The 25,558-nt window shown below is 33.6% G+C and overlaps 3 protein-coding genes, 1 long non-coding RNA gene and 1 other non-coding gene across 6 annotated transcripts; 2 read left to right on the plus strand and 3 right to left on the minus strand.

Annotated features, from left to right (window-relative positions):
- Window positions 1–221: 221 nt before the first annotated feature.
- Window positions 222–1,839, minus strand: LOC122302837. The gene is made up of 6 exons (XR_006240530.1): window positions 1,667–1,839; window positions 1,498–1,564; window positions 1,218–1,290; window positions 1,027–1,111; window positions 870–938; window positions 222–511 (listed from the first exon to the last, which is right to left on the minus strand). It is a non-coding gene; the product is annotated as an uncharacterized LOC122302837 (long non-coding RNA).
- A 1,429-nt stretch (window positions 1,840–3,268) lies between these two features.
- Window positions 3,269–5,382, minus strand: LOC122302831 (putative glutamine amidotransferase GAT1_2.1). The gene is made up of 4 exons (XM_043114267.1): window positions 5,093–5,382; window positions 4,194–4,924; window positions 3,852–4,058; window positions 3,269–3,693 (listed from the first exon to the last, which is right to left on the minus strand). Exons 1-4 carry the CDS (start codon window positions 5,178–5,180, stop codon window positions 3,442–3,444), a joined length of 1,278 nt encoding a protein of 425 aa, XP_042970201.1. The 5' UTR covers window positions 5,181–5,382; the 3' UTR covers window positions 3,269–3,441.
- Window positions 5,383–13,082: 7,700 nt separating this feature from the next.
- Window positions 13,083–13,533, minus strand: LOC122302839 (non-specific lipid-transfer protein 2-like). The gene has a single exon (XM_043114275.1). The coding sequence runs from the start codon at window positions 13,462–13,464 to the stop codon at window positions 13,177–13,179; it is 288 nt and encodes a 95-aa protein (XP_042970209.1). The 5' UTR covers window positions 13,465–13,533; the 3' UTR covers window positions 13,083–13,176.
- A 1,448-nt stretch (window positions 13,534–14,981) lies between these two features.
- On the plus strand, window positions 14,982–15,062 carry TRNAL-CAG. The gene has a single exon. It is a non-coding gene; the product is annotated as a tRNA-Leu (tRNA).
- Window positions 15,063–20,596: 5,534 nt separating this feature from the next.
- Window positions 20,597–23,340, plus strand: LOC122302842 (protein PLASTID MOVEMENT IMPAIRED 2). 2 transcript variants are annotated; one of them, XM_043114276.1, is made up of 3 exons: window positions 20,597–20,732; window positions 20,992–21,120; window positions 21,226–23,340. In XM_043114276.1, the coding sequence occupies exons 2-3, from the start codon at window positions 20,998–21,000 to the stop codon at window positions 23,047–23,049; spliced, it is 1,947 nt and encodes a 648-aa protein (XP_042970210.1). In that variant the 5' UTR covers window positions 20,597–20,732; window positions 20,992–20,997; the 3' UTR covers window positions 23,050–23,340. The 2 variants fall into 2 exon arrangements, with proteins under 2 accessions (XP_042970210.1, XP_042970211.1); XM_043114277.1 differs by having other exon boundaries at window positions 21,229–23,340.
- Window positions 23,341–25,558: the final 2,218 nt, after the last annotated feature.

The following is a 25,558-nucleotide window of genomic DNA, read 5'->3' on the forward strand; positions in this document are numbered from 1 at the left end:
CATGTAAATAGGCAAAGTCCGAGTACATAAAAAATATACGAGAAAGAGCCTAATTACAAAAATTACGGGCTACTGATAGTAGCGTGCACATCATTTAAACTCATTCCGAGTTTATGAGTAATGCTGAACAAATAATTAAGGTTGTTTTCACATTTTTTTCAAAACAAACATCCATATTTTAAAATCAACCTCGTTTCATTTTCCTTTCATGCAAAGTCTAGTATTGGAATCCCGTTACTCTTACAACATGTTATCTTAGTCATGAGTCCAACCTCTAACAGTACCACAACCTAAGCAATAAAAATTTTCCAATCCATTAGTAATCCAAACAAATATGCCACTAGCCTATTTAATTAAACCCTAAACCAGCCCCTTTTTAATCCAATGTCCAACATAAAATACACCTGAAAAGCCACCGCCTCAGACTATCAACATTTAAACCCCTGCACGGCCAAGAAATCTCCACCCAACAATTACCTATCAACTCGTACAGCTTTATAATAATTCACCCCTGCAAAATTACGAAAAACCAGTCTTAAAGTGACTCAGACAGCCAACAATTCCTCCCGGCCAGCAACATTCAAGAACACAATATCATTTATAGATCCTACCATTCAAACATAACTCAATTAAAAATTCCAGCAACATCCATCATTCTCATCACACACATAACAATTCCCGACATCCACCTCCAAACTCAACAAATCAGCATACAACTCCTATACAGTCAAGTGGCCACATAACTTCACTCATAAAAATACCCCGGACAGCCACATAACTTCATTCATAAAAATACCCAACAACTCAAATTCATTAATATAATCCACGAAACAATGTCTACAATAAATCTAAAATTCTGAGTATCTTACCTAAGCTCGTGTGCGTGGCCCGTAAAATTAAAAAGCGGAACCAAACTATTTTGGGGAGTTAGCGATAATCTGTAATACGAAATAGTGATGTTAAAAATTACACTCCAGCATTAGTAACTTACGACCGTTGTTGATCCTGAAGCAAGGCATTACTTACGTCGGTGAGGGAATTTCACGGTAGGACAAGGATGAGTCATGACAGCAACACACAAAACCCTCAATTATTAGTGATGTATCACGGCCTGCAGTGGGGAGAGAAGAACTGAAAATTAAATTCTAAGATGAAAAATATAAATCTCGGATGAGGGGATGAATCCAGTGGGAAAAAAGAGAGGGAAATGAGCTTACCCATGTTTAATAGGAAGTCCGGCGATAATGTTAACCACTGAGATCTCTAAGGGTACTTGTAAATTTCTTGGGTCTGTATGCGTGCTTAGGGGGCGAGTAAGAGTCTGTGTGTGCGTGAGTGAAATCAGAGAGTGAGTGTGAGAGTCTGTGCGTGGGTGAGGTCAGGGAGTGACTAGGAGTTCGAATGTGTGTGTGAGTTAATTAGAATCACACAGAGAGAGAGAGAGAGAGAGAGCGAGATGTAAAGAAAATCGATATGGACAGAGATGATGAGACTTACAGTGAGGGGAGAGTCAACTTGCAACGACCTTTGATGGTGGAGGTGCACGTCATGGTGGCGGAGGTATCTTGTGCGAGGAGAAGAGGGATTTCGTGAGAAGAGAACGGTGAGGCAGAGAAATGGAAGAAAACATCACAGAGGGGGTGAGAAGAAACAGCAAAGCCCTTACCGACGTTGCTCAGTGTTGGTGTTTGACGAAGATGGCTTCACGAATGCACGACACCAAGTCTTCTCCAAAATTGCACGGGAGAGAGAGAGAGAGAGAGAGAGAGAGAGAGAGAGAGAGAGAGAGAGAGAGAGCATTAGGAGGTGAGTGAGAGTGGTTTGCATGGTTGTTGTATCGGGGTGGGGGTTGCAGAACATGGGAGAGGAACTTGGGGAGGAGAAAACCGACGAAGGGGAAAGAAAACTCACTTAAACGACGCCGTATACTCCTCAGGAAATGGGCTTCCATCTTGTCTGGGCTTGGGCCTTTGGCCCAGATATTACAGATGAGATACAAAATTATTAAAATTTCTCATAATTTCATATCACGTGAATATTAAATATTTCTCAATTTTAATTTTTTTATTTAATTATTGTCTAATTATTATTTAAATACAAAAACTCATACAACACTGACAAATTTCAAAACAAAACACAAAAATTAATACAATTTTTACAAATTTAAAAAAATATAACATTAAAAAATTATATTCAAATAATTTTTTAAATTTATACTATTTTATTCAAAATTCTTTCTTTTTCCACAATCTCAAAAAAATTTTAACTAAAACTATTTAATTAATATTCACATAATTTTAAGATATTTCAAGTGTCCAAACGAACTCTAAAGAAAATCTTCCAAATATTATTGTGTATAATTCTATAAATGAATATATAGATGGGTTATTTAAAGGATAATGATACCATTACACTTCTTTTACTACTCAATTTTTTTTTTTTTTTGGCTCTTTGATTTTGGATTAAAAATATCATAACATAACCTTCTTGCATAATCTAAAAGAAAATAAATTCAATCAACTAATGTATTCATTTAATTTAATTAAAAATAAATCTAATTTTATAAAAATTGACATTCCTTTGCTCTTTAATAAAAATGAATTTATTTTTAATTAAATTACATAATTACATTGGTTGATTGAATTTATTTTCTTCTAGATTATGCAAAAAAATAATGTTTTAAAATTTTTAATCCAGATTCATATAGCAAAAAAAAAAAAAAAAGCTAAATAGTAATAAAATAGTAATAAATGAAGTATAAGTGTACGTATCTTAACCTTATTTAAAACCAAGGCATCTAATTTTTGAGATGGAAGAAATATATAAATTCTAACACGATACATTGACTAGTTTTCAAAAAAAAAAAAACACGATACATTGACTAATAATTGGGCCAAGAATCGATCTCAAGTCGATCAAGAACTGGTTTTCTGGCCATTGGTGCTTCTGATATACTACCCAACAAAAATCATAAAAAAATAAAAATAAATAAAGAAGGAAAATATAATCTTCAATCAGGCAGCTGTTAGTGGCATGGAAGCAACCGACACGGATCTAGAAAAGTCTCTTTCTTCCATTAACGTTCTGTTCCATTTTTAGGCTTATTAGTTGACGCAAAAAACCAGAAAGCCAGCCTCGCAAACATGCACTGATACCCCACCGAGATATCATTTACATGAGAGATGTTTGAGCAGTCGAAATAAATCTTAGCTGATGACTTTTATGGCCAAAAAGCAAATAGAAATTATATTTTTTGTCATGTTTCAAATTCAAGGGAAAGAGAAAATAAATTGACATCTTATTATCCCTGGTGGAAAGAAATAAGAGAGGCAAATACACGTACAGATCCATAGATCAGGATTCATGTGAATCCTAAAAGGAGTGGATCATCCTTTTAACAGATAGCAAGACACCCAAAAGAAGGGATAGGAAAAAAAAGGGTCAAGAACCAAGGTGATTGACAATGCCATTTAGCTTTCTTTCGAGTACTTCTGAACATATCTGCCCCAACATGTGGTAGAAAGACAAGAGATCAGACAACTGCTCCGCTGACATTTTTCCCATCACATTCTTTGCTAACTTCTCTTTCTCCGCATTCAACTTCAATCTCTCTATGTAGGACCCTCCATTCCTAACTGTTGCACCCATCTGCTTCAGCCTATTCTCTTGTTGCAAGCTCAAAGCCGTGTTTAACTGCAATCCAGATCAAAACAAATCAAAATACAATATTGCAATTACAATGAAAGAAGGAAATTAACCCCCAAAAATAAGTTTGCATTAAAGAAAAAACAAAGGAAAATGATCTCAGAGGCTTCTTTGATGTGTGTATATATCTGTACATTAATACATACCTCAAGAAATTCTGCTCCAGCTTCGAGTTCAGATTCTTTCCAGGAAGGAATCCCACGTCCAGTTGTGTAAATATTTCTTGCAATCGAGAAACTCTGCATAACAACTTTTCTTTTCTTCTCCATTTCTTGATCGAGCTTTAGCGGTTTTTGTACTAATGTTTTGCTGTTTAGCTGTTTCTGATAAGCAACAACTGCCTTCACAAACTCCTGCACAATTTCAATATGTTTTAATAATTATGCAAAATAAATAAACAAATCAAACTTGCATGTCAATCATGAATCTGTTAGATATTATATCTAAGACTAGAGGTAGCTCATATGTAAAATGAATCATAATGAAACCTGATAAGCAAATGGACATCCTGGATAATCAAATTTGTCCGAATCATGCTGCCGCATTCTCTCTGGATGAAATTGAAGTCCCATAATAAACTTACCCTCATCAGGATTATAAGCATCCGAATCATAAAACCCTTCAATTAGACCATCAGGTGCAAATGCCATTGGCACAAATCGCTGAGCCAATCTCTTAACCCCTTGGTGATGATAACTATTCACCATAATCTCCATTCTCCCATCCTCCAAAGAATCCTTGAACCAATGATGCAAGGGGGTATTCTCCACCACCTTAACCACATGCCTATGCCCATCATAATTATCATAATCGATGTGCTTGACACTTGGTCTTTCTGAGCACTTCTTTGATAGCTCTTTCTCTATGTCTTGGTAAAGGGTACCCCCACATGCAACATTCAATACCTGTGAACCCCTGCAGATTCCCAGGTAGGGTATGTTTCTTTCTAGGCAGAGCTTCGCGAGCCTCAACTCGATCGTATCTTTTTCTTTATCAACAGCGGTATCACTGGAATGAAGCCCCCTGATTTCTTGCCATTCTTCTGGCGAAAGACCAGAGGTTTCATCTTCATATAGAGACGGATCAATGTCCTCTCCTTCACAAAGAAGAACACCATGGATGGGCTCGAAGCTCTCCAACAACATATGAACCCCGTTCACACGAGGAACAATGACCGGTACTGCACCATAGCCTACAATGAGATCGAGATGATATTCACCTGAGAAATACATATTAGACAATATTAGCGTATTCTGGAGGGGAAAAAATTCATGATGTTTCAGAGTTCTGGAGTATTCTTAAAGAGAGGAGGAAAATAAAACAACAATATGGTATTGAAACTCGATTATACAAGAAACTTGGAAGTGGAAGCAGAGAACGTACGTACCGACAAAATCTACGAACTTGTTTTTGCGAACGGTACGTCTAGAGACGATGAGAACGCGAGGGAGGATCACAGAAAGATCAGAGGCCATGGCCGTAAGAAGGATTTACTATGGCTTTGAAGGCTGGATATACTCTGGCTGGAAGGCTATCTAAATATCCATATAAATACAATTTAAGGGGAGAAAGAACAGCCAAGGCAAACGGGTTGATTTTATTATACGTACTAATAATCATACACAGTTAATTAAGAGGGGCGGAGTGTAAGAACAGTTGCGTACGTAGTCCTGGCGCCGCGTATGTTGTTCCGAAATTCCAAGAACTCTGGTTGGCAAGACACGACTCAAGTCTCTTGTGCATTTACAGTACCATTAAATCTAAATTTAGTTTATTCTAAAAAAAAAAAACTGAAGTAAATATATACTAGCGTTTGTGAATTTAATACATTGCATTTACAACCACCTTACCTTTTATTTTTTATTTTTTCCTCAACAAGGCTCATTCATTCATAATAAAAGCAAATAATCGTGCACTCTGTCTAGCCCTCAATCCTGGAAACTAGATCACTAAGGATTCACGATAATATTCATAGATCTCGATGGAGACCCACCTGGTTAGCCACTATATATATGAGATCGTTAATGTGCCCAACACTTCTAATTAAAGTGCTCGAAGAATGACTGATATATACCTTCAAAAGTAATTTTTTAACACTATATTAATTTAATTATTTATTTTAATGTGGACCGTCGACCTCAATTCAGTAGTTAGATGTGGAAAATGTCACAGAAGTTTGTACAAGAAATGTAATAAGTTGAAAGGATAATGCCATTCTTTTGCATGGAAAGTAAAACTTGATATATATTGCCAAAAGAATGGAAGTTCCTTTTGAGAAAAATATGATTTATGAGATTAAGCATGGCAGGAGGAGTTAATTCAGTAATAAATCTGAAATTAGGTTACACTTGGCAGGAGATATCCCCGAAGGTTACCAATTGATGATGGGAAGATGCGGGAGAGTTGACACGTGGTTAGTGCTTATCTTGGGGAGGTAGGGCATAATAAACGGGGTCAAATCTGAGGAGCTGATCTGGAGACTGGAGTAGGTAGAGAAATGGATGAGCACATGATGTGGATCGAAGGAAATCCCTCCATAATTACTTTTGTGGGGTCACTTCTCAATTAAGTTGCTAGATTGTTCGGGTGAGACAAGGCTAGCTATATATGAAATTAAAAGAGCATCAAGCATTTTATACGGTGCTATTAATCATCTTCCAATAATATATATTCTTGTCCCAGAGTACTGCTCGCAGTTATGAAAGTTTATCATGATAGAGTTAATATTTTTAACAAAATATTTATCCTTTTATCATTTTTTAATGTTATATATATATATATATATATATATATATAATATATATAAATAATGCTATACAATATACTCTCATTTTATTTTTATCTTATTAAATAACATGTAATATATTTATCATTATTAAATGATAAAGAAACATGTAATAAATTATCAATCAATAATAATAAATGTGTCACATTAGATTTAATGGGATGAAAGTTTGATGATAATTTGGTATATAGAATTTTTCTATATAAAATGATAGGTTGATAAATAATAAACCAATACCTAGTACATGCATGGTTGGAAATAACGATTCCATTTAAGTTGATTTAAATTGAATTGATAAGAAACCGGATTAATTTTAGTGAATATTTTGAATTATTTATTGAACTGCTTCAATCGATTGATTCTAGCCGATTTTGAACCAATTCAAAACTATATTTATTATTGAGTTGTCTAACAACTAAGTATTTCTTTTAATTTTTTTGTATAAAAATATGATAGAACTAAACATATATTAAATTTTAATCATCCTATTAAATTAGAATTATAGAAAAATTGAAAGATAAAACACGTAGTTCATTATTATTTTTAGTTCAACAAAGAATTAAGGAGATGATTGAGTATTTAATATTAAATTTATGGTTGTGCATAAAATACTACGTTTTCTATGTGTTTATAACTTAAGGGTCTCTATATTTTTCATATATAAGGCAAGAAAAATGTTGACTATCGCTGTTAAATACATAAATTATATGTTTATTAAAATTATTTAAATTCATATAATATTTTTATTGAAACTAGTTAATAAATTTATATTTTATACTCTTTTACACATGATATAAAATGCTTGAATTGCATCATATATGATTTTTAATACTTTTTTTTATTAACAATAGAATATCTTATTCAAAATTGTCATGAATCACCCAATTCATTGAACCTGTCCTTATTCTGATTTCGATTTTTTGAGTCTTGGTACATAGTAGCTCAGGTTAAAAGAGTAATGTTATACACTATAATCTCATCTTATTTTCATCTCACTATATAAAATATAACCTATTTACAATTTTGAGTGAGTTATTGCATTTGTAGTTTCATGAATAAATGAAGGTAAAAGGAAAAAAAAAGAATATCATTTTAAAAAGGATATTATTATCATTTTAATTTTTTTTAAAATATAATTACATGAATTATCTCTAAATGAAAACTGTACGTAGACTAACTCATTACAAATTCACGTGAGTAGTTGGTATGATCATATCATTAACTATTTTATATTACGATCTTATCCCAACTTTCTTGAACTTTTGAAGAGAATACAATTAGCACCTAGCACGTTATATATATTACAGTCCTAGGGTGCACCAAGTATAGGTATACTGGATTTAATTAATAAATGTTCATTTATTTTTCCCTCTTAATCATAGATAAACCAGCTTAATTTCTCAAACATTATCCCTCGATCGGATATCAGATTATTAATTTATTACATTATGTACTAATACTGATCCCAAAGTCCGTTTGTATTTGAAAATAATCCAAATTGCCTATATATTTTATTAAACATATGAACAATTATGAGTCCTCTATATATATATATTCTAATTTAAAAATGTGAACAATGAATGCACTATTACAATTCAAATGTGTCCTCATGAATAGGGCTGAAAGTCGAACGGTCCGGACCGGAAAAACCGACCGGACCGGTCATTTTTGGACTGGACCAGACCGGATCGAATGAGTCCAGTCCGGTCCCGGTCCAATTTTTAAGGGACCGGGGGTTTTTCACCCCGGACCGGACCGAATAGATTAAAAAAAATTATTATTTATATAATAGTTGAATTACTAATAGTCTAATACTAATACAATTATATAGTTATACTAATTATAAATTCATAATAACTAAATCATTGTAAGTCTATAACTATATTATATATATATATATTTAGTATCAATGTATTACTATATTCTTTAATATATAACTATTAACTATAATATATAGTACTAGTATAACCGATCAAAAAAAATATAGTACTAGTATATATATTAATGTATTAACATATTATAAAAGTTATAGTATAAATTATAATATATCATATATTTGTAAATTTATAATAGTATTAGTATAGTTAACTTAATATGTAATATGTTAGTATTAAATCACTATAACTACATAGAATATTAGTAATAAGAGTATTACTATTATTTAATATAATATTACATATATTATCACTATCATTACATATATTTATTAGTTATAGTATTAGTACTAATAGACTAATAGTATTAGTTATTAATATTACATATAGTTACATATATTACTATTATTACTATTATTATTACATGATATAGTTACATATATTACTATTATTACTATTATTATTACATGATATAGTTACATATATAATTATCACTATTACTAATAGTAGTAGTGTATTACTAATATATATAATAGTATAGTATATGTATATATATTAAATATGTCACAATATAATTACATAAGTATTAAACAAAATGTCATTGAAAAAAAAAAAAAAAAAAAACTCATAGGATGGACCGACCGGACCGGACCGGACCGAATGAGACCGGACCGGACCGGACCGTATGAAGTTCGGTCCGGTCCAGGGTGGGAAAACCCTGGACCGAATAGGTCCGGTCCGGTCCGTAAAACCTCCTCGGACCGGACCGGACCGAATTCACCCCTACTCAGGAACCTTAATGCTTTTTAATGAATACGAGCTGGCATTAATAGGCTAAGCTAGCCAATCTTTTGGGTAAGCAATAAATTAATTATTGCCCTTACATTCAGTTGATCGAGGAACGTGGAACATGCTATGCATGTATATATAAATGTATGAACACATATACTTCATGACCTAATTATTGTACATACCACGTGTGTTTTGTCTTGTTTGTAGGAATATTAAAAACTGAAAAAATAAATTAATAGGGTATGTTTGAATATTAAGAGTACTATATATCTCAAATCATCTTTAAATAATAGTGAAATAATTTATAAATAGTAATTAAATAATAGTGAACTGTTTATAACTAATAGTGAAATAATCTAAGATAGTGATCTAAGCTCCCAAAAACAAGCGGGCCTCGTTTGGTTTCACAAACTTTTGAAACTATCTCATTTCATTTTATCTCAATTTCTAAACTTCATTCAAATATAAAAAATTTTTAATTTTTAATTTTTAATATTTTTATCTAATCATTACAACTTTCTCAAATTAAAAAAAAAAAATCAACTTTTTCAAATAATAAAACAAAAATAATATTAAAATATTATATTGTAACCTTATTTTAACTTTATAATTTTTTTATTTAATTTTTTTTTTTATTTTTAAAAATTTTATAAAAAATTTTAATTCAAACTATTTCATTATTATTTATAAATTTCTTATATCATTCATCTCATTTATATAACGCCTACGAGTTCAACATATGGACATGCACAGTTACAAATGTTATTGGGCCACAAAGTCGAGCTCAATGTCCTTCGATAGCGGCCCATGTTTCCTCTAAGTCAGTTTTGTGAAGTGTTTCATAAAAGCTTTTTCCCGCAATTGACAATCCACTGGGGCCAGGAAAAACCAAAGATAAAATCCCAACAAAGAGGGAGGGAAGCAATGCAAGTAGGGATGGTAATTTGTTTTACGACTGTTAATGTAATACGAACATAATATAATAATAGTATGTTAGAATTTAATTTTAACTGATTCAAATAAAAATGGATTGATCCGTTAAGACACGATTCTTTAACTGGTTAATAACGAATCAACCCATTATGACACGTTAAGAAAGTTGAAATCACAATTATACCCTTATACTTAAAAGTAAAATTGTTAGAATTTCAATTTCTATATTTTTATTATTTGGATTGTAATTTTGGACTCGTAACTAGTTTTATAGTTTTTATAAATATTGTAATTTTAAAATTTATATAAAATTATGCTGAATTTAATCAGATCAAACTGGTTAATTTTGGGTCTATTCAGTCCATTTACATAAACAGTTTGAAATGAGTCGTATTGTATCATGTTAACATATTTTATAATATTTACTAATGGGTCAAAATGGATTGACATAATACGATCCGTTATGTTAACAGATCGTGTTAGGATTTGAGATTTTAACACGATAAATTTAACGGGTTGGGTTAGGATTGAACTATATAATATAATATACATATTTTGACACGACACAAACACAACCCATTAATACGATTTGACACCCTAAATGCAAGGGTCTGGAATTAGAAATTTCATAAGAGATTACTACTCATCAATGACTAATTAATAAAGAAAAATTAGTCTTGTATTTTGCTGGTCTCACGTAATTTCAGTGGTTAAGCATCATGTACATGTTTGTTTTAAAAAAAAAAAAAAAAATTAATCTCATTTCATATCATCATTATAATTTTTTCAAATTTTTATATAATTTAATTTTTAATTTTTATCTTAAATAATTCCACCTTATCTCATCTATAAAAGCAAACGAAAATTGCGTCAAAAGTTTCCACTGAGAGCCATCCTGATAAGTTCACGGAAAGTATCTCATTCAATTATTGTCAATGTCGGCCATACGATTCAAAGTTTGCCCAATACTGTATTGCATATCAACTCGCTATCAACTGTACCAAGCAGTCCAATATCTTTATCTCCATACCGATCTGAAATCATTACTTATTTTTAAATTTTAAATTAAATAAAAATAATATAAATTTTATTATTTATATGATATATCTCTCTTTTTCTCGATAAATTTACTTTTTACTTTCTTTTATTTTGTTTTTCATATTGTATCATCAACGGGGAAACTTGCACAAAGTAGTTCATTTCGATTTCAAGTACTGATTGGTAGCTAGTCTCGAGTACTCCAACCATCAACCTCATTTGATGGGGGCGGTAGTAGTACTCCTTTAGAAAAATCTCCAATTTCTAACGGATTATAATTTTACGCAGAATAAAGAGCTTTAATTACGTACCAAAAGGAAAATAAAATAAGAAAAATATAATATTACTATCAAATATGCATTTGATGCCTACTCATATCTTCTTATTTTTCTTAATAATTAAGAGAGTAAGTATTAATGAATTTATATTCTTTTATAATTATCAGGAATTGCATATCTTGATTCTTGACGACAGAGTCTGTAGTCTGTACTCATAGAACAGCGTAATTCTTTATTGAATATCGATATCTCTAGAACGTTAGCTGTTTTATAGCGGATGGAAGCATAACCCAATTAATAAAGCTAACAGCTAGGGAAGGGAACGCCGCAGGTGCTTGCAACCTTTCTGGCGTTGGGGGAGTTGATGTATTGCCTGAGGTTTGGATCCTTGAGATATCCACAAAGGCATGGCCTCTGCTCCCTCACCTTGCGGCAGCACAGGCTTGAGGGCGGCGTTGACGCCGTGATCGCCGGTATGCACGCGTTCATCTCTATGGGACTGCATGTCACCGCGTTTGCTGTGTGTGCTTCGTTTAAGAGCAACGTCGCTACAGCCACCATCACCAAGGCACAAAGCGCTGCAAAAGGCACCCTCTTCATCTTCAATCTTTTCAACCACACCAGACGTGCGCAGAGAAATTAAACTAAAGAGGCGGTGCTGCTTTCGGGATCGGAAATCTTACTCTTATTATGAGGGGATAATCTAAAATATTAATCAACGGGTCAAACGGGCAATTTAACTGGGACCCAGAAGTTTGGTGGAGAACGGTAAAAGTGTGACTTGCAGAAGGAATTCGCGGAAGAAAAAAATAGAAAACAATCATGGGAAGCACTAACAAAGAAGGTTCAACTGAAGTGCGGAATTGGGTTCAATTAGTCAAAGAAATTCATCTAGTCCAATTTGTCTGGTTCAAACAGGACTTCTAGTGGTGTGATAACCAACAACACTGCCCAGAAAAAGACAGCTATATATATATATATATATATATATGGAAACGAAAGTTTTTGGCCGACAACTCACTTTGGAAATAGAAGAATATTAATTCAAGCAAATTTTGGCCATGGCTTCTTTTCATTCCTTTAGCTGCTTACTTCCACTTAGCGATGTTATACTCAAATATCGATCACTGCATGCATACTTTTCGAATATCCTTAAAATGTCTTTTCTTTTTAGGCATTCTTCCTTGATCTAGACATTAATTATATATAACTCTACTGGAAATCTAGCAGAAGGGACAAGTCCTTCGTAAGTACATCAATAGTGGTCAATGGATTCCCATGTGTTGCAGACGCATGTTTTGCAGGTCCTCGTATAAAACTGATCGGTTAAAACACGGTTACTATATATTACCATGAAACATGCTGGGGAATGCACCAATATTCTATAGTAGAAGTACTGTGATATGTATGAGAAGTTGGTTCAAATATGGTTGATGTAAATTGGGAAATTTCTGTTGGACAGGAAAAAGGTTGTTCTCAACTAAAATAATAAATGAAAGAATTCGTAAACAAAATCAATCAAAACGATCGATCGGGCATCATTAATTATTTTTTCCTCTTATGTCAACTACTTTCCCTCCTGACATATTCCTTATTATTGCTATCATTTCATCACAACATATATGGTAAATTTTCTTAAAGCTGTGTCATGACCATAAAGAGAGAGAGAGAGAAACATGTCCACAATATAACTTTATTGTACGGAATTATTCATTACATATAATAATTCTTTTACCACATGATTCGCTCCATAGCCCATTTACTTTTTAAGCTAACACTTGGGGAGGGGAACCCCGCAACTGCTAGCAACCCTTTTGGCACCAGGAGAGTTAACATACTGCTTGAGGTTTGGATTTTTGGAGTACCCGCAAAGGCATGGCTTCTGTTCCCTCAGCTTCTGGCAACAGGTAGCAGACGGCTTTACCGGGGACACGATGGCTGCTAGGCATGGGCTCAATTCCGTGTAATTGCATGTCACCGCCTCCGCCGCGAGTGGTGCTTCAGACAGTAGCACTGCCACCGCCACCACGACACAAAGTAGAACACTAAACACCTTCATCTTCAACTTTGAAACACTAGTATGGAATGGATAATAATATTCTGCCTGCCATGGCTAGTTCCCATACAAATCATTTTATAGGATCCTTCATCACCCGCTTCGATTGGAAAAGGTTCATCAAAAGGTGACGCGTGTATAATGCAATAATATATATAATAAATGTGGTAGATGATCATTCTTACGATTGATGTGATAGGCTACTTTGATGCATGGGCTGTCTTATTAATGATATTAGGTACATGTTACGTCCAAGATCATGTCACAATTAATGGCAGTAAGTACACAAAATTTCAGGACAAATTGCAAAGGGAATTGCTTCGCCACGTAAGTGGCCACCGACTGTAAATTTTTATTTTTATTTATTTAAAAGTTAAGTAAATAACTTTTAATAAATTTATTAATTTTATTTATTTTTTAAATATTTAATGAGTTTAAAAAAAATATTTGTAGAAAACCAAAAAAGAGATAAAAATATTTTACCTATTCGGTAAGTAATTCGGTGGCCTTCCCTCTCTTGCAGTAGCTAGCAGTACTGTCCAATTGCAAAGTAGAACACCCAATATTCATGATAACTCTTATTAATTAAAAAATAAAAAAATATTCATGATTCCTGAGTCATGCTGTTCAGGGCAAATTGCGAACGAAACAGTAGTACAAGATATTCAGGCCATTAGCTCTAATGGATTTTCTTTTCCATCAACGTAGATATATGGAAGGAAAACTATGCTTAATTTTTAGAAAGCGTATTATTGTAAGCGTATGTTTGTAATCTCTAGATTTGATTAACAATATGATTATATGTGATCTTTCTCTATAAGAGAGGAAAGATTAGCGTTTTATTCCGACCAACGTAAGGTTTTTCCTTCAATCACGAAACGTACGTTGAATCTAATTGGTAATGTCATATATAGACATTCTAGCTCCGCTCCGGACTCCATGCATGTTCAGGCGTTAATGACTCGAAGCTGTCATGAGCTAGATCCCGAGAATATTAAAAAAAAAAAAAATGAGTGACGCTAATTAATTAAGACACCAAAAGATAATGACATGCATTCATCGGACTCATTGGAATCTTTTATTTTTACGACAAAACCCTTGACTAAGGTAAGACAAAATGAGAAAGAAAAACACTTTAAAGTCGAAGCAATGCGCAATGATACATCAAAATCATGTTCCATTTTCATTGTCATTTGGTTTGAATGTTTTAGTTTTTACCCAAACTCGTGTCGTTCTCTATTTAGGTATAACAAACAATCAGCGCCATTAGATCTCTCTCTCTGATCACTAGCTGCGGTCCCCAACATTGAATACGATTATAATCTATTATTAATACTGATTGCCAACCCCACTTAGGTTTTCACTATAAAATTTCATGATCAATACTTCTCAATTTGAGATCAGTCTAATTAATTACTTGGTTCTCTTCACTCGAAGGATATGAGAGCGTGGAAGTTTGAAACCTAGCCAAACCTAGCTGCTAGATGGTAAATATTAACAGGGATACATAGCTCATATGTGTCAAGATGGCCGAGTTGGTCTAAGGCGCCAGTTTCAGGTACTGGTCCGAAAGGGCATGGGTTCGAATCCCATTCTTGACATTGACATGTTTTTTTTTTCCCTTATAGTAAAGAAAACAATTTATTCAACTAACCTAATTTTATATTGTTTTGCATTCCTTTTTTTTTTTTTTTTCTCCTTCGAGGGAGAAGTTTTGAGAATGCATCCGAATCTTTTAAAAAGTTCTGAACGGCAGGTGGGAAGAAGTCTCTAAAACTGGTTGCCAGACGGAAGATTTGCAACAAGCAAATTAAGAAGGTATTCGGCATCATACACATTTATAAGTTACTCAACATCAAGGGTGTCAATAGAACTCAATGCCCAGTTCTCCTAAATGAATCCATACAAATTCTCTGTTTTAGTTGCATGCATATTGTCAAATGGATCATAGTCTGGAGAAAGCAAACTGGAAACTAAATAGACTGTCTCTGCATCAGATTATATGCTATTCAGGTACAGTTCTGATCAGTATCTTATAATAATTTACGTTTAAAACAAACATCTGTGTAAGAAGTTTAATTAGACGACCGGTCATTTCAGTATCTTAACAGAAAAAGATAGTTGCTCAAACATCCAACAGAAACCATATAAATAAATAAAAAAGATAGATGCACAACCTTGTCTCGAAGTCCATCACCGGCAACAGATTTTAAAGACGTGAATGTAAATGAAATAAGAAGAATATATATGTTAGTCTTCCCAAAAAATAAATAAAAAAAGAAACAAGAGAGGAGAAAGCTAGCAAACCTGTAGCATCCAGAGCACGAACTGCTGTTGTCATGAGGAACGATAAGAAAACGGAGGAGAAGAAAAAGAATGAAAATCTTGATGCATTGAGATGTATTTTGGGCAGTAAAATCGACTAAATTTAGATTCAGAACATTTCTTTAGCTGACCTAATATTGCGTGTGTTCGGCTGGTTTTGACTATATATATATATATATATATTTTTAAGTCAGTCTACTGCAAGTAATTGAAGCCGATTGATCTTTGCAGTATATATATATATGCTGTTGTTATTACAACCCATCTCATTGTTTTCAAATCATTTCCCCCAAGAACTGAATATATGACCCTGTCATTGTTTTGGTGTTCGTTGTATTCCCATATATATGCATGTATATGTCAATGGATTCATAATCTTTCTGCACAATTTCTGCTGCAGATGTTGAAAATATAAAGAACCGTATAATATTAGAGTCAAAATTATACAAATAAATCATAATCCAACGGATCAGGTCGAATCAATAAATAATTTTCAGACCGTCCGATCAACAACCGACCGCCATACATACAAAACAGAAAAGGCCCAATACCAAATGCGTTAAAACAATGACACCAGTATCAGTTGAAAGAGCCGAAACAATCATACCGTACGATTTTTAAAATGCATCCAATGCTTCCATACTTCCACGTTATAATTTGGAAAAAAATAGTTGTAAGTATAATTGTACATTAATTTATACATTAATGTGATATGATTGGTTAAAAAATAGATTTTATTAAAAACAATGTTAATTTAAATTTTAAGTATGAATAAATCAATATTAGTACACAAATTAATGCGCGACTGTACTTATATGTAACAAAACTTAGCAACAGCAGTTCCTAGGCCTCAAACCTGTAATCAATCAACAGTCCAACGTACATCTCACAATCACATTTAGGGCTTGACACTTCATGATCAAAAAGAAATAAAGAGGATGTCTATTAATTCCAAAATAATTGATATATATTTTGTTATAAATTTTACATTTACAATACTTTTTAACCGTAAAATCCTTTTTTTTTTAATTCAAATGAATAATACTGTCATATAATTTATTAAAATAAAAAATATAAAAAAATTATATTCAAATAAAAAAGACGTTAAAATACAAAAAACTCTATACTTTTTATGTTTATATTATTTATAATTTTTTTTTAATTTATAACTTCACCAGTAAGTTTGATAGGACAAAATAGCATTATTCAATCCGAAAAAAACTATGAACGCCCCCTGCTCCAAAAAAAAATCTTATTTAAATGAATAGCTACCGTCCATCGATCTTCCGTATGTAAATTCACGGTTCTTTTCTCTGCTCTAGCTGGTGTGGTTTGCCGCCAAACACGTGGCAGGTCAACTGCAACTCACTCACTTCTCGACAAATGTGTTCCTTTTTCGACAATAAACTATCTCCTTGTAAAATTTGTCTTTACCATTTAAGTTGGGTTGTTACAATTAAGCCATACCATACCATGGTGCTATCGTCTCATCCTATATTATTTCCTCTGATTTAAATATTATAAATATAAATATTTTTTTAATTTTAATATTTAAAATTTTAACTAATCATTACCTATTCATTATAATTTTTTTAAATTTTTAAATAAAATAAAAAAAATTCAATTATTTAAATCTCAAAATAAATATAATATTAAATAACTATATTATAAACATATTATAACTTTATAGTATTTTTATTTAATTTTTTCTTTCTTTTTTTCTAAAACTCTATAAAAATCGTAACTCATTTCATTTTATTATTATTCACAAATTATTTCACTATTATTTATAAATTGTTTCGTCTCATCTCATCTTATTATTCAAATCAAACCTAAATATTACAAGAAATGTTGAAGGAAATATAAACAATCTGGCTTTACATGGGAAAATAAGTTATTTTTTAGTTTGGAAAACTGCTAATCTTTTCAGGTAATTCTCCTAATTCTATGTCACATATGAAAAAAATAAAAAACAAATGTTAACTCGAAGGGATGTTTACATCCCCTACCAAGCTATGCCTAACTTATCCAGAGGCCCAACGAACAAAGTGTAATCAGCCCACTAGTTAGAGAAAGGAAAAAGAGGCACAGGATCCATGCGAAAGGAAGCGGACGTGGAGTGATAGGACACCGACATTTCTGACACCATCCTACACTTGCATGTAATGATAAGGATACGCGTACTTAAGAATTGACACTGAGCATGTGTAGGGATTACGGTGAGGCACTTTGTCATGACAATGTATGCAATACTATCCCCTATCTCTAACAGAATGTGTGGAAGGTGGCCGCACTCACCAATTTGCCACAAGAATGTGACCCAGGAAGGTTACGCCGCATCAAAGGTGACAACACGAAGTCCCATATAATTTGAACAGTCAAAATTATCCCCAATACAAAGGCATTCACATGTAGACACCACCTTCTAAAGAATTATGCATATAGACAAGCATCTAAGTCTTTGTTTGTAAGATGTGAACGTAAACAACAAATTCATCAATGAAATCACTAGCTCCATTCACTGTGATCTTTAAAGAATATTTAAATCTTCTCTAAAATAATATTTGACCAAAACAGAGTATTTGAATTTATAAAAAATAAGATTAGAGAAGAGTACTTTTTAATCTTACAAAGTAGCATTCCAAAAGAAGAAGAGAGATGTCAAGAAATTCAATCACATTATATTCTCTCACAATTCATGAGCCGCTGTGAAGAATTTGAAGATCAACTAAGTTGGTATGTTGTGTGTCAAAAATAATGTCACGTGGAGTACTCTTCTTTGATAAGTTACTCGAAACTTGAAAAATATCAATCAACGGGGAGGAAGAGAAAAGAAATTTAGATCTAAGAGTAGTAGGGTTTTGGCACTTAGGGGTGACAATATGTTATACGACTCGATAACCCAACATGAACTCGACACGATAATAGTAGGTTTGAGTTTGGTTTTAACGGGTTGACTCGTTAAGATATAATTGTTTAACGAGTTGATAACGGGTCAATCCGTTTTGACACATTATAACTCGTTATAATACGTTAAGAAAGTTAAAATTACAATTATACCCTTATACCTAAAAGTAAATTGTTAAAATTTCAATTTCGATATTTTTATTATCTATATTGTAATTTTAAACCTGTAGTTAGTTTTATAATTTTTGTAGATATTGTAATTTTAACATTTATATAAAATTTTGCTAAATTTAATCAGATCAAAATGGTTAATTTCGGGCATATTCAATCTATTTACATAAATAGTTTGAAACGGGTCGTATTGTGTTTGTGTTAATCTATTTTATAATATTTACTAACTGATCAAAACAGATTGACATGACACTACTTGTTATGTTAACGAATCATATTAGAGTTTGAGATTTTGATATGATAAGTTTAATGAATAGGGTTAAGGTTGACCTATATAATATAATATACATGTTTTGACATGATACGAACACGACCCGTTAACATGATTTGACACCCCTATCGGCACTTAACAGTCCAAACTTTATCTTCCCTGACTCAAAACTCAAGCATATCATGAAATACTGAAATTTCTCTCACCTAGTCGCAGATCCATTACAAAACTCAAAATTTAAGCATATCATGAAATACCGAAATTTCTCTCACCTGGTTGAGGACTGGGACCTTGAAGGCGCCAAAGCAATAGAGCGAGATGGAGACGACGAAACGATGGGGTGGAAAACAATACATGGCGATGGAGTGATGGAGTGACAGCGAGAGAGAGCAAATAGCAGACCAAAGGTCTAGAGACACAAAGGTCAGAGAGTGATTTGCGACTGCATTTCTGTAAGGGTGGGTGGCTAGGGCATTCTATTTCAGTATTTTGTTTGTTAATAAACTCGAGTACCAGATTTTAAAATCGGTACATGTGAATTAAAACCGCATTTGGGCTGGATAGGCTCAGATTTGAATATACGGGTTTAGGACTGGATGTAACCGGAAACCCGGTTATCTGAGTTCCGGTCCGGGCCGGGGTTTTACCCGTTCTGTATGAACAGTCCTACATATAAAAGACATACACCTTTGATGTGGGGTACAAAGGACTACCTCTACAAGTAGTATAAGAGCCGAGTATCAGATCAAAATTACTCTTTATGTTCTCATTCTTGTATACAAGAAATTTCTCTAAGGAGCAATAAATTGACTTAAGTATAAGAGATATTTCATTAACCCCGAGACCCCCTACTTTCTTTGTATTGCATGTGATTATGCCCAATAATTGATGTGCAAAAACACATCATTAATATTAAGAATTAGTATAAAAATCTTAAAACGTCATGCTGGCCATTTTTCGGATGTATTAGTTCGTTTGGATTTAAAGATAAAATAATATATTTTAGATGATAGTTAAAATTTGAATAAAATATTGTTAAAATTTTATTTTTTTAACATTATTATTGTTTTAAGATTTAAAAAATTTAAATTATTTATTATATTTTATATAAAAATTTTAAAAAATTATAATGATGAGATATAATAAAACACTCTTTGAATCCAAATGAGTTCTTAACTCGCATGTATTAACGTCTTTTTTTTTTTTTTTAAATGTATCCGGTCTCACTTCTAAATGGAAATGTTTCCCTTTACTTTAGAATCACCTAACAAGGAAAAACAAAAAAAAAGTCGGGTTTTTTTTTTTTTTTTGTTTTTGTTTTTTGTTTTTATATTTTGCTGTCCGGCCAAAATAAAGTCCAAAACAAAAATATACTCCAGAACAATTTCTTTTTAATGGCCAAACGGGAAAAATCATAAGCTTGGTGGCGATAGTTCCAACCAATCTCAGCCAATCATTTGTATTCGCTCTACTTTGCCGTTTTATCTTTTTTATTCCTCCTTCTTGGGATTTCCCACTGAAACTTCATGTCCTCTGTAACTTGATACAACCTCCGTTTTACAAAAAGAACATCGGATGGAGCCAAAGACACTCTGAGGTAAGCATTTCTGCATATTTTATCAATCTCATACTCTGTTTCCATATTCTTCAATGAATATTCTTCCATAATTTGAACAAGAGGGAGTCTCCCATGTTCAGGCCTGCATATGATTGTAAAATATCTCAACCTTTACCATACTTTTGATAGCTACAAATAAACCCAGAATTTGGTTTGTACATTTTTGGCTTGAACTTTGAGCTTAAAGCTTTCTAGAGTGAGCAAGTGCATATAATTTCCACACTTGGATGTTGCACAGGAAAAAATGGATACAGCAGAGTTTGGTAATAGAAGAACTGGGACAGTTAAAGCAGCCATTAATTTGTATGGAGATAGGGTTCTTGAAGGTGCTCCTCAACTCAAGAAAGCCCAGATGGATTTCTCAGAGGTATATTGTAAAGAACTTTCTCAACCCCATTTCAGCATTTCCATTTGCCTTTCAATTTCAATCATTTGCGTTCCCTCATATGTATCGGTCTTTTGAATTCTTAAGAAGTCCTCTTCAAGAGCCAGGGAACTCCATCTGGCACGAAGGGAAATTGGTCAATACGAAGAGAGCAAAAGGGATGCTGAGTCAGCAAGAGCCCAAGCAGATTCTGATCTCTCTAATGCAAAGAAAACGGTGAAAGATCTATCTTTGTTAATCGAGAAGTCGAATTCGAAGGCCAAGGCGAAGGTGCGAGACATTGAGATGCTAAAGAAATCGAGAAGGCGTAATGCACGGACAATGACAACAGGGGACATTGAGAGTGACCAGTATGCAGAAGTGATGAGAGAATTGGAATTTGTGAAACAGGAATTGAGTAGGCTTAAGCTTGACATGGCTCATGTCTTGGAACAGAAATCGTGGACGGAGAAGGAAGTAAAAGCCTCGACTTCCAAAATGTTTTCTTATTCGAAGTCCGTTCGAACCCTTAGGAAGGAAATTCAGGAATCCAATGAAGAGCAAGTGCTTGTTGAGTTGGCGAGAATTGAGGCTTTGAAAGAACTTGGAGAGATTGAAGCTCAGAGAGAAAAGGAAGCCACTGAATTCTCCGCAGCAATGGAGAAAACCAAGCAGAAGATGAAGGACATTACTGAAGATATCGACCAATCAAAAGAGCTCGAAACCAAATTGGCTATCACGCTGTCTGATGTCGGTATGTTGCAGAATGAACTAAAGCTGGTGAAGGAAATGGACAAAAAGGTTCAAAGAAATGATAGCTTGAATCGTGGCAGTTTTCGAAAAGAAGAATTGGGAGTCTCACCTTCATTGGAGTCAGTCAAGGAAGAATTAGAGGCAGCTAAAAAGGAATTGGCTTTGGTCAGAGAAGAGGGATTTCAGTTCATGGCCTCCATGGATGTCATAAGAAATGAGCTAAAGCATGTCAAGGAAGAGACGGCTTGTTTCAAGAAAATAGAAGAGAAGTCTGATTTAACCGTTCAGAATCTCAATTCCAAGCTGCTCAGAGCGAAGTCCAAGTTGGAAGCTGTATCTGCAGCCGAGGAAAAGGCTAGCTCAATTGTGTCTAATCTATTACTCACTCTTGAACAACTAAAGACACAAGCAGAGGCTGCAGAGAGAGAAAAGGAGCTTATCACAGCAGAAACTGCAGCCATTAGAGAAGACGTTTTAAAAACCGAGTCTGACATAGACTTAACCGAAGAGAGATTACAGGTTGCCATGCAAGAGCTTGAGATTGTCAAATCATCAGAAGCTTTAGCTCTAGAGAGGCTAAAAACACTTGCTGAGAATACAATGAGAAGCAGGGCTTCAACATCTCGGCATAGTTCCAAGATTACCATTTCAAAGTTTGAATATGAGTATTTGAATGGGCGTGCAGGTGGGGCTCAAGAAATTGCAGATAAGAAGGTTGCAGCAGCTAATGGTTGGATTGAAGCTCTAAAGGCCAGTGAGAAGGAGATGTTGATGAAGACGGAATTGGCTGAGAAAGAGATCAGACAGACGAGGGTGATAGAAGAACGAGTGGTATACAGAGCTAATAAATCACTTTCTTCAAAGCAAATGGTTGAGGGAGGATTACAGAACTGGAGACAGAAACGGGAGAAGAACGCTGAAAATTCAGAAGCTGAAAATTTTCAACTTGCATCTCGTAGAAAATCTTTAAGAATTAATGGCAACTTGACTCCATCCAAGCGAGCTAAGTTTCGAATGTCTGCTTCACCAGCAGCTCGAAAGTCAGACTCACCAGCAGTTCGAAAGTCTGCCTCGCCAGGAGCACGACATATTAATTCATTCACTATTAAGAAGAAAAAGAAGGTAATGCCCAATCTCGCCAAGCTTTTTAGTGGCAAAAGAAATGACAAGGATCGGTAAGCTGCCTTTGATTTTTTAGGCATATCTGCACCTGTTCCTAGAAGCTCCAAAGGCAAGTGATTCCAATCCATAGAGGAAAAGAAAAGTTGAACTTCGACATAATTTTAGTAGTAGAAGATAAAAGGCAATTGACGATGTCTTCAGAATAAGTGATCCTCTTCAGTGTTTCATTTTGTTTTTACTTCAATGAAGAGGAACTCCTCGTTAGTGTGAGACATCTAAGCGTCGCAATTTTTAGTTTTGTGGCTATTGATCTTGATAATGAAGTTACCTCACTGTTATGGTTTCTGATATGGCCTGGCTATCGATCTTCATGATTTGTGTATACAACAATACATTGGGCACGCAGTGGTGGAATTTTTCTTCTGGCATGGTCTAGACTACTCAGTCAAAACTCAAAAGCCGCATGTTATCCCAATTACCCTAATTGATTTTCTGTGTTTTTGTTTTAAATAAAAGGCCCAGAAATGATAATGAACTCAACAATATTCATGGATGAGAGAGATAGCATGAAAGAAAGTAATCATCTCAGTACATCATAGGTAAGAGATGGGTGGAAACTCAAGAACAGAAGATGGAGGAGACGAACCCTTTCACCCACCAAACAATTGTGAAATGCTTCCTTAGCTGTGGGGAGTTTTTCATTTTCCAAATTATGGGCAATCAAAAGGAGCGATGAAGCATGCAGAAGCGTGTAATCACAATCACATTGAGAATGGCCTCAAGTTTCTGTCGAAGTAATGAAGCTTAACCAGTAATCATCAAATAAAATGTTTTATCTATCTCTCCTCAAAGTTTATAAAATGTTTGAAGCATGAAATTGTAAAAAATCCTAATCCAAAAGGGAGGGAGGACCTGCAAGCTGTTGAGGGGGAAGCCGGAACGAAAAAACAAAAACAGTAATCATCAAAATAATTTTGCAGTACCCATTTTTTACCTTCCAGTGAATTTGTTCCAGCAGAATAACTAGGCTTTGACGAAGTTGCTCATCAGGGTTTCCGATCGGAACAGGTCACTCCTGAAGGCGACCCTAAGACGAAGAACAACCTCAGAACTGCTGATTCACGGCAACTCTTAAGCCACACACAATCTTAGTATGAATAAATGCTTTAGATATATTAGAAGTCGGTATCAAGTATTAAAGTCCAAGTTGAACAACGATCAGAACCTCAAGAAAACGGAACGCCATTTGCTTTTGTAAATTCCCTTATTTACTTTCCCAATTGGGGGATTGGTTCCCAAAGGTATTATAACAGCCCGCTAGAAATTCAATTTAAGGAATTTCTATTGACTTTAGGAACCTCGTGAAAACTCTATAAGTTTACACGAATCGACTAATCGCATAAATTTTAGCCTGTCAATATAGTTAGTGTTATCACTCACTATGGTGCCAGAAATGCGATTTTAATTATTTGAGATAGTTAAAAGTGTTAGAATACATTATAGTCTACACCACTAGGCTTAATTGAATATTTAGAATTTTTCAGTACTAAGTTTATTACGTTTATTTTTGGAGTGAATAGTAACCTCGGTAAATGTACTGAGCGCAGTGTTTTCAAAATCATAGTGTGAAATGTCCAAATTAGGATAGCGATATTTTATTTGGACACTTGGCAAGATCTTAACCACACATAATGAATAGTATTAGATACTTGGCACAAAGAGAAACCATTAGATGGAATTGTGAAGGAAATCAAGGTGTGAGATCATGACACCTAAGCAAAATACACATTTGAAAAATATCTTAAGAATAGAGATTTAAAATACACATAGAAAGATTTTAGCCACCTTACTCTTCCAAGTCTACTCCACATTTGGAAAATATATTGAGCTGATTTTTATAGATATTATTGGATAGAATATTTTGAGATAATATTTTATAGATATTTTGGGTAGGAGAAAACCACATTCAACTCTCAACTCCAGCCTTATCATCTCCTTTACCTCTTTCATAAGCATCTCCAGCCATCACCCACGAACTTATCTTCATTTACACGTTTCTTTAAAAGAATATCAAACATTCTCTCTCGGACAGCTTTTAGGAGTTCTTTTGCATGCCCATTTCGAAGCTGTTGTAAGTGTTTTATCATAAAGTCTCCTTCATATAAGTGTTCCTTTTTGAGTCTAGTTTACATGGATATCTTATTTGCCCCATTTGAAGATCATTTGGTCAGTCAAATATTGTGTAAACTATAGAAAGGTCATTCTAGGAGATAAACTGGAGAATATGTTATAGTTTGGAGTTTTTGACCAAGCTAATGGATAGATATTGGTCCGAAATTTTTATGGAGTATTGTTAACATATATATATGACTATTGGTTGAGGATTTTTTTGCATGATTAAAGGTTTTGATGAAAGATTTTCTTAGATTTAGAAACTTAGAAACTGGAAGAGGAAAAACAGTTTCTGTTTTGAGAAAGTTTAACTCTTTGGTGGTCTAAACCTATTCTAATGACTTTAATAATTTTATTGGAGGATACTAAGTATCTTATATACATGTTATATTAT

Source organism: Carya illinoinensis, chromosome 3 (genome assembly GCF_018687715.1).
Source record: "Carya illinoinensis cultivar Pawnee chromosome 3, C.illinoinensisPawnee_v1, whole genome shotgun sequence".
Taxonomy (NCBI): domain Eukaryota; kingdom Viridiplantae; phylum Streptophyta; class Magnoliopsida; order Fagales; family Juglandaceae; genus Carya; species Carya illinoinensis.